General features: G+C 52.9%; 1 protein-coding gene across 1 annotated transcript; it reads left to right on the top strand.

Moving 5' to 3' along the window:
• The first annotated feature begins 4,941 nt into the window (after positions 1 to 4,941).
• On the top strand, positions 4,942 to 7,640 carry LOC105914255 (G-type lectin S-receptor-like serine/threonine-protein kinase At2g19130). Its single transcript, XM_012845336.2, has one exon. It carries the CDS (start codon positions 4,942 to 4,944, stop codon positions 7,450 to 7,452), a length of 2,511 nt encoding a protein of 836 aa, XP_012700790.1. The 3' UTR covers positions 7,453 to 7,640.
• The last annotated feature ends 1,848 nt before the right edge of the window (positions 7,641 to 9,488 follow it).

Here is a 9,488-nt window from a genome sequence, read left to right as displayed (position 1 = left end):
AATGTTTAAATACTAATTAGGAGTATTAAACATAGACTAATTATAAAACCAATTGTACAGATGGAGACTAATTTGCAAGACGAATCTATTAAGCCTAATTAGTCCATGATTTGACAATATGATGCTACAGTAAATATGTGCTAATGATGGATTAATTAGGCTTAATAGATTCGTCTCGTGAATTAGCCTCCATCTGTGTAATTAGTTTTATAATTAGCTCATCTTTAGTCCTCCTAATTAACATCCGAATATTTGATGTGACATGAATTTTAGGAGGTCCTAAAGAACAAACACCCCATAAGAACACGACGACTGCGTCGGCGACATCTCCCTCCCAGCTTCCGCGCCCTCCGTCGATCGCCTTCGCATCAAGCCCATGGCGGGCAGGGCAACTTGTTGGTGACATTTTCATTCTGTAATTCTTTTATTCTGCTAGCTAACAGATCTGCAATGAATATTTATCGTAATGTCCGTGTACTTTAAAGCATCTGGTCATTGGAGGATAGTGGCGTCACAATTGATTTTGTGCAGACAGGAGCATATGATCTTGCAAGGCAGGACACAATACCTCAAGATTTCAATGTAGATTCATCACATATTAGGCAGATTCCAGAATTCCACCATGCCAGCCTCAAGAAAGTATCAATCAATCAATTCTTCTCCTCAAAGAGCTTGATTGAGCTAACATGTCAAATTGTTGAGAATACATCATCACTACAATACCTTGTGCTCAATACAACCAGCGGTTTTTACCCTAGAGACACATGTAAAGGATTGTATATGCATGCTATCAGAAAAGCCCGTTGTGCTGTTGAGGCTGTCGAAAGATATATTGTGGGGAAAGTTCCCTCAAGTGTTCAATTTAAGGTTTTGGAGCCCTGCAGCCAGTGCCATTTTGCCGATCTTTAAGTTTAGATAACCCCAAATGCTAGCGTTAACCAATTCCAACCCAATCGAAAAAACCACACGCGGTAAATCCCTAGAATCGGGGTTAATTGGTTGACAACAAATACACCGCAAAGACGAGTGATATGTTGTCGTGCCCAGTAGTGCCATGGACTATGCCATTTGGGCCAGGGGCTGTGGAGTCCATCTAACGAGCTTAAGCCCAACAAGCAAGCAAGGTTCAGAGTACAAAGAGAGAGTAATACCAGTGGATACATACACAAAAGAAAAGAAAAGAAGAAACAAAAGAGGAATGGAAGGTTCTTCCTCCAATCCTCCTCCAGATCAAGATCATTATCCTCCAATTACCTTGTGATTGCTCACATCATCGGGCATGGTATCAGAGACAAGGATCCTCAGCATGGGTCTAGTCTGGTTTAAGTTCGAGGCGGCCAACACCATGATGGCGCCGTCCAATAGGCAGAGGTAGTGGTTGCACAAAGGCTGGGATCAACAGCAGCAATGGGAAGAGGCGCATACCATTTGGATAAAGTAAGCACGGATCAATGATATGCTCAAAAATTCCATGCAATTCACACACTCTTTAGCCCAAAGGGGCATATGCCCCCTTCCTCTCTCATAATAATTTGGAAAAAAGAGTTGATGCACAAATATTACCAGATATATCTCCTTTTAAGCATAACGCAGTGGCCCTGCTTGATGATAAGCACATGCTGAATTGACATTCTACTCTTACAATGCGAGTATGATTAATAAAAATCTCTCGCGACCTGATTCAAAAAAAGTAGAAAAATACCTCAATTATCTTGTTCATTTCTTTTTTGTCAACAGTCAACACTATGGCCTATATTTTGAAATGTACAGTTTACCCAACCCAGTGAATCTGATGTACAAATGCACGGTACACTCACAAACCTGTACAGGTCAGTAACCCGTAGTTAGCACTTAGCAGCTGCATGATCTCGCCATCCAAACTGCACACGTGATCAAGTCCAAAAGTCTAAATCAAACTGCACACGAAACATTTCCACGAGCGCGGCCGCGCAGATGGACATCATTGATTCAATTCCCTTCGGCGTCGCGCCGCAGGAGCCCGAGCACCTCGTCGGGCGGCACGTCGCGCCACACCCGCGGCCGCGCCGCGCCATGCCCGAGTTTGGCGAAGCCGTGCGCCACCCGGTTGCCCTGCCGGCGCACGTGCGAGACGCTCACGTCGTCGATCATTGGCAGCAGCGCCTCGATCTCCCCGCACAGCCGCCGGTCCTCCTCGGCGCGCACCCGCGCGCGGCTCCGCACGGCGTCGACCACCGTCTTGGCGTCGCCCTCGATCCAGACGCTGCGCCAGCCGTTGGCCACGGCCAGCTCGAGCCCGCGCCGGAGCGCCGCGAGCTCGGCCACGGAGCTCGTCGCCGTCCCGATCCGCTCAGCGTAGCCCAGCACGAAGCCGCCCTGGTGGTCGCGGTACACGCCGCCGATGCTCGCCCGCCGGGACGCGTGCTTCGACGACCCGTCGAAGTTGAGCTTCAGACGCCCCGTCTCCGGCTTCCTCCACGCGCTCGCCGACGACGGCTCGCCCGGTACTATGACACCGCCGTGCAGGCCCCGCCGCACGCCGTCGACGAGGCAGGCCGAGAAAGGGTTGCAGAGCAGCATTCTGCCGAGAAGCGGACGGTGCACACGCAGCATTGTCTTCGTTCACCGGAGAATGGCGAGGCGTGCGGAAGAGATCGATCGATCGATCGAGGGAGAGAGATGATGGCACGGGACGGAGGAAGCAACCGATATGATCGAGACTCGAGAGGCTTGTGCTTGAAATGGCTGGAGGCGCGGGCAAAGCATCTGCCGCCGGGCCCGGGCGGAAGGGAGGTTGCCGTCTTGCCGAGGGTTTGAAATGTGCTCGCCTTGCCGTTCCCCGGCCGTCGGCCGAATTGTTGCCAGCGCGGGAAGCAACCGTCCGTTGCTTGCTGCCTCGGAATTGGAGAGCGGTTGCTTTGGGGTTCCTGAAAACCGAAGCTGACTCCTCATGATCCATGCTCGGGGCGTGGTTGAATTTGGAATTTCAGGACGCGCGCGTGGCTTGTGTTAACTGTTAACCGCCTGGGGAATATTCCGCGGCCAAAATAAGAGTTCTTGCCGTGACGGCACGTGCCAATGTGCCTTTGTGCCATGAGCCCATGAGCATGTTTGGTATTCAATTTGTTTCGTGTGGAGGGAGAGCAGCTCTTCTATGTTACGGCAATAGGCATGGATAGAAACCACCATTTTTGTAGCCAATCTACACTTCTGCAGAAGTAAGAAAAGATTAAGAAAACAAAAGGGGAAAAGGAAAAGATAATAAAAGAGCAGTAAACTGCAGAAACACGCCCTGAAGCGAGAATGGGCCAGCTCACTTTGAGCCCATCTGATCATCGGCAGAACATTGCAGATTTTGAAGGCTATTGCATCTGGTCCAGCCCAACTAAAATCCGGATCCAGGCCGCGCTCGGGATCATGAGGCCCACAGCGCCGGTTCTTCTTCTTCTTGACTCTGCAGCACTACCGCCATAATTATGCGAAATTTCTAATTATGGGCATAGGGCGAGGTAAAAAAGTACTCTCCGTATTAAAATATTTATCACTGCATTGATCATCATAGGTATTTTAATCATAACTTATATTTTCGTATATTTGCAATAAATTTTTGAATAAAATGAATGGTCAAATGTTGTGAAAAAGTCAACAATGACAAATATTTTAATATGGAGAGAGTACAAATTACTCCCTCTGTCCCAAATTGTAAGTCGTTTTAGCTTTTCTAGGTGCATAGTTTTTGCTATGCACTTAGATATAATATATGTCTAAATGCATAATAATATCTATGAACTTAGAAAAAATAAAACAACCTACAATTTGAAATAGAGGAAGTATAGCTGTAGACATGCATGGATCGCACGTTATGTTTTTCTAAAGCCAGCATGAGCTAGGAAAAAGGAAATAATAGATCCTAATCAAAAGAGCACTAGAAGCTGGAAAGATGTGTGAACTAGGCTTTTTCATGCTCATGATCATGGTGTTGAAGGAAATCTGAGAATCAAATCTCCATGGAAATCACAGCCTCGCAGGTGACCTTGTGGCCTGCAGCTACATGATTCGGAGAAAGGCACGTTGGCATCAAGCAAGAAACATGCAGTGCAAGAAGATCTGGAACGAGTTTTGGTCACTGCCCGGTGGTGCCGGTGTGGGAAAAGGTGAGGGTTTTTGGCGGGAAGCTGATTCACAACGGACTTACTATAGTCTAGGGGAAAACGTGCGCCATCATGCTCCATTCCGTTTTCTATATTCATGCCACTCTTCTTTTTTGTATATTTGGGAACTATGAAAATGGGACGAAAATGGAACTCTGTGAGTAGGTTTCAGACTATGAACTACCAAATCGTGTCTATGTTGTGTGTTTAACTATTTCGGACTTGCTTTGTGAGTCATGAACGGTGGTCGTCATTACTTGACCAATTGGGTTGTCACTTGCTGTCGGGTCAGTGTTTCCCTTTTGTAAATCGGTTCATATTGGTTTGTTTATAATATCACAGGAACTCGTGTTAGTTCCCATTTCTAGTCTTCATTCCTGTTTTGAATTTCGTTCTCTTGACAAAATGAAAATAAGAGATGTCTTTTCTTGTCCGTTCCGGTTCTTTCCATCCCTAGACCCTAGCTAGCTACGAGAGCCAATAAACCAAGCCCATGCGGCGCCAATGTAGTCAAGTCCAGTATTCTAGTGGAGGAAGCACTTGCTAGCACCGGGACCTTTTTAGGTTACCGAATGCTATCATGGACGATTCGTGGACCGTCAAATGCTCCAACATGTTCCAGTAGATGTGATTGATGGTCATGCCGTTCAGACTTCGTAGCCATCGCGCGTTCACTTCCCGATCAATTCACAAACCATTATTTCTCTAGTTGTTATTTGTTAGTAACGCATCACTTCCCGATCAATTTACTTCCCGCGTTCCGCGCCATCATTTTTCACCAATGGCTCCGACGACAGCGCTACTGCTTCTCATGGCCGTGGGCGTGGCCATCCACGGCGGCGGTGCCCGGTGCTTCGCATCGGACACCATCTCCGCTAACTCCGGCATCTCCGGCAGCCGGACCGTCGTGTCCAAAGGCGGCAACTTCGAGCTGGGCTTCTTCAGCCCGGCAGGTGACGGCAGCACGACGACATCCTCCCCTCGCAGCTACTACGTGGGCATCTGGTACAAGAAGGCCGTGTCGCAGCGCACGCCCGTGTGGGTCGCCAATAGAGCCGTGCCGGTCTCCGACCCCGCGTCCTCCCAGCTCGCCGTAGCGGCGGACGGCAACCTCGTGCTCATCAACGAAGCCGGCAAGCTCGTCTGGTCCTCAAACGTCAGCTCCGCCGCCGGCAGCTCGAACGGCACCGTAGAGGCGGTCATCTTGGACACCGGGAATCTCGTCCTCCGGCGCGAGAAAGGCGAGGTCCTGTGGCAGAGCATAGAGCACCCCACCGACACGTGGCTCCCGGGCGTCCATCTCGGCTTGAACAAGATCACCGGCGACGTGCGGGCTCTGGTCTCCTGGAAGAGCTCCGGCGACCCGGCTCCCGGCATGTTCACCTTGGGGATCGACCCGAACGGGAGCAGCCAGTTCTTCCTCAGCTGGAACAGGACCGTGAGTTTCTGGAGCAGTGGGGAATGGAACGGCGACATATTTGCCGGGATCCCGGAGATGACGTCGCACGACAAGTACGACTTCGAGTTCGTGTCCGACGCCAACGCCAGCTACTTCACCTACTCCCTGCAGGACCCCACGGTGATCTCCAGGCTCGTCCTGGACGTTTCCGGCCAGGCGAGGCAGATCATGTGGGTGCCGTCCGCCGGCGAGTGGATGGTCATCTGGATGGAGCCGCACCAGCTCTGCGACGTCTACGCTGTCTGCGGCGCGTTCGGCGTCTGCAGCGAGAAGAGCGAGCCCTTCTGCACCTGCCCCGCCGGCTTCCGCCCCGCCTCCGTGGGGGACTGGGAGCTAGGAGATCACTCGCATGGCTGCCGCCGGAACCATCCCTTGCAGTGTGATCGTCGTAACGCGAACAGCTCGGTGCACGGCGAGGACGACGGTGACGCCTTCTTGCTGGCGCCAGGCATTTCTCTGCCGAGAAATCCATCGCCTGCACAGGCATCAAGCGCTCAAGACTGCAGGTTGGCGTGCTTGAGGAGCTGCGATTGCACCGCTTACTCTTACGGCAGCCGCTGCGCTCTGTGGTACGGTGGCTTGCTAAACCTGCAGCGGCGCGTCGACGACACGGCCGGCGTGGATGACCTTTACCTCCGGTTGTCCGCCATGGACGTGCCATCGGAAGGTCGAAAGAGAAGGATCGTCTTTGCTCGAGTTGCCACAGTTGTGACCTTGGTCCTTGGCTTGTCTGTCATCGTGTTCGTGGCGGTTAGGACGTTTAGGAGAAAGCAGAGGAGCATAACATTCATGCAGGCAGCATCGGAAGGTGGCAACCTCGTGGCGTTCAAGTACAGCGACGTGAGGAGGGCGACCAGGAACTTCTCGGAGAAGCTCGGCGGCGGCGGCTTCGGGTCGGTGTACAAGGGGACGCTGCCCGGCGGCGGCCGGGCAGCCATTGCGGTGAAGAAGCTCGAAGGCCGCCTCTGCGTGGGGGAGAAGCAGTTCTGGAACGAGGTGCGCACCATCGGCGTTATCCAGCACGTCAACCTCGTCCGCCTCCGCGGCTTCTGCTCCCACGGCGGCGAGCGGCTGCTCGTCTACGACCACATGCCCAACGGCTCCCTGGACAAGGCGCTCTTCGGGGGAGCGGCGCCGGCGTTGAGCTGGCCGGCGAGGTTCCGGATCGCGCTCGGCACGGCGCGGGGCCTTCTGTACCTCCACGAGGGGTGCCGGGACCGCATCATCCACTGCGACGTCAAGCCGGAGAACATCCTCCTCGACGGGGTCCTCGTTCCCAAGGTCGCCGACTTCGGCATGGCGAAGCTGGTGGGGAGGGAGTTCAGCCGCGTCCTGACCACGGCGCGGGGCACCGTCGGGTACCTCGCTCCGGAGTGGATCTCCGGCGTGCCGGTTACCGCCAAGGCCGACGTGTACAGCTACGGGATGGTCCTGCTGGAGATCGTCTCCGGGCGGCGGAACGCGTGGGGCTCGGAGGACACGGAGCAGGGCCCGTCGTTCTCGGGGTACTTCCCGCTGGTGGCGGCGAGGATGGTGAGCGGAGGGGAGGTGCTCGCCGGGCTGCTGGACGAGCGCCTGCGCGGCGACGCGGACGTAGACGCCGGGGAGGTGGAGCGCGTGTGCAGGGTGGCCTGCTGGTGCGTGCAGGACGACGAGGCGCACCGGCCGTCGATGGAGCTGGTGGTACAGGCGCTGGAGGGGGTCGTCGCCGTGGACGTGCCGCCGGTTCCGAGGTCGCTGCAAGCCTTGGTCGAGGGTTCCGGCTCTGTTATGAGTGCGCTTACCGGTGCGTGCTTTGATGGAATCTCACGATCCCATCTAGGAAACAGTTTGGATGTCATCGCGATTGGTGGCAGCAATTAAAGCAAGCGCTGATTATTGAGTTGCATAAACCTAACCTATAAAAGCTTAAGCTAGAGCAAGCGCATGAGTGAGCTAAACGATCCAGGAAAGTCTTGAAGGACAATCTTTGGCAAGCTTTTCTTCTAAGATTGTTGGCTGAACAGCTGTGGAATTTAGCTGAGCATTGATATTTGATAAGGTGTCAACTATTGAACGGTGCACGAACTGAGCATAGCTGGTAAAGGTTTATCTGGGTTTGAGTTTTCAACTCATCTGTGCTCTTATTTTCCTAGATTTATTTTAGGATTTAATCAGCATTATTCTTTTCGATGGTAGGCGGTGTGCCTATCGATAACGATGTGTCAGTGGTGACTTCATCAATCTCTACGATCTATCGGCTCAGTCTCTTAGATGCGCTAATAGGGGTAGATTTGCGTGCGTATATTTATAGGAGTGAGTGTGCGTGCTTGTATGTGAGCATGTAAGTCCGTGTTAAAAAAAATTGAACGGTGCTTTTCTCTGGCATTTTTAAAAGGATTCAAGTTTTTTCTCGGGGAAGGAGGAGGATTCAAATTACGAAGAAGCAGGCTGCCACCACAACTATATTTTGTTTTTGTTGGCACACGGCCTGTGGATCAAGATGTTGGTTGGGCCAAGCCAACGCAATATGTTTCCAGTAACTGAACGGAGGAGAAAATGATGCAGCCCGCGACAAAACTTACAAGGAAATCATGAGGCCCATAGTAAATGGGTTAACATTCAGGCCCAATCAGTAAAACTCCACTCAGTCAGGCAGGGCCGGCACGGCCGTTCTATCCGAAGCGAATCGGTCCGCTTTTTCTTCCGCGGAAACTAGCGCGGTCGTCCGAGTCAGAAACCGATCGGGCCGCACGGGACGAGGACGAGGCCACCGGCCACTGGCGTCTAGCGTCTTCAACCCGGCAGCGCTCTCCGTCCCCTCTGCGCACAGCTCCCGACTGCGCAGACATGGAGGGAAGCCTCCGGGTCTCCCGTCGCCCAAAGGGAAGGCTCTGTTTGTTTCGTCCGTCTTCTTTCCTGAAATAAATGGAACCGCCCTGTGATCGGTAGCTTGCCTGCTAGCAAGTGTGTAACAGAGCAGATCATCAGGTCGTCGATTATCGCCTTGAGGATAAGAGCACTGAACACGTACTACGCAGATCCCCACCGGATTCCGTTTCTCCAGGCACGCAACGCGCGCTGCTGACCTTGCTAATCTCGAAGCGAATGCACGCCGCTGTCTACTGTCTTTCCCCGCCGCTACAAAGCATCTGCACGGCACTGAGCCACTGACAGCAGCGTCATCGGTCAGGAACGACTGCGCAGCATCAGCTGCTACTGTTCAGGAGACATTTTGACAGAGACTGAGACGTCACCCGTTCCCAAAGTCTCAACTGGGCGTTTTGCTGTTTGATGCGCATGCATGCCTCGACAGCAGCAGTCTCGGTACTGGGCACGTTCTGAGCTAGTGATCCGGATTCAGAGGCACAACACCAAGAACACCAAGAACATGGAAAGGTCATAAGTGATCCAGTTGTTGTGACATATAGCACGCGCGCAGTTGAAACTTGAAGCCCTGTGACCGTGACGCTCGCGATCCAGATGAATTAGGCAGTACAGGCAGCTCGATTAAACAACGGCAGCAAGGCCACACCACCACCACACATGGCGACGACGGACGGCACGCCGAGGAAGAAGAAGAATCCGAGAAGCCGGCGCGCATACCAGAATAATTGCCTGCCGCCGCTTGCACAGCTGTGCACCCCCCCCCCCCCCCCCCGATCGATCTCGTGCTGCACAGTGACGTGCGCGCAGTCGGTCGCTCCAAGTTTGATCACCAAGTAAGTTGTCCATTGCGATGCTCGCTCGCCGTCGAATAGTTCCTGAGGGCCATGCACCGGCTATCTTCCATCCTGCAGTCGCCGAGCGAAACAGCTTCATGGAGGAAGTGGAATTGGGAGAGGGAAAGACAGCAAAGGGTATAGCACCATCTATCTGAAAGTTACAGCATCACGGTTCATCTTGTATCTTCTATGATT

The sequence above is a fragment of the Setaria italica genome, chromosome IV, assembly GCF_000263155.2.
Source record: "Setaria italica strain Yugu1 chromosome IV, Setaria_italica_v2.0, whole genome shotgun sequence".
Lineage (NCBI taxonomy): Eukaryota > Viridiplantae > Streptophyta > Magnoliopsida > Poales > Poaceae > Setaria > Setaria italica.
The sequence above is the reverse complement of the archived record's forward strand: the minus strand, read 5'-3'. Positions and strand labels throughout refer to the sequence as shown.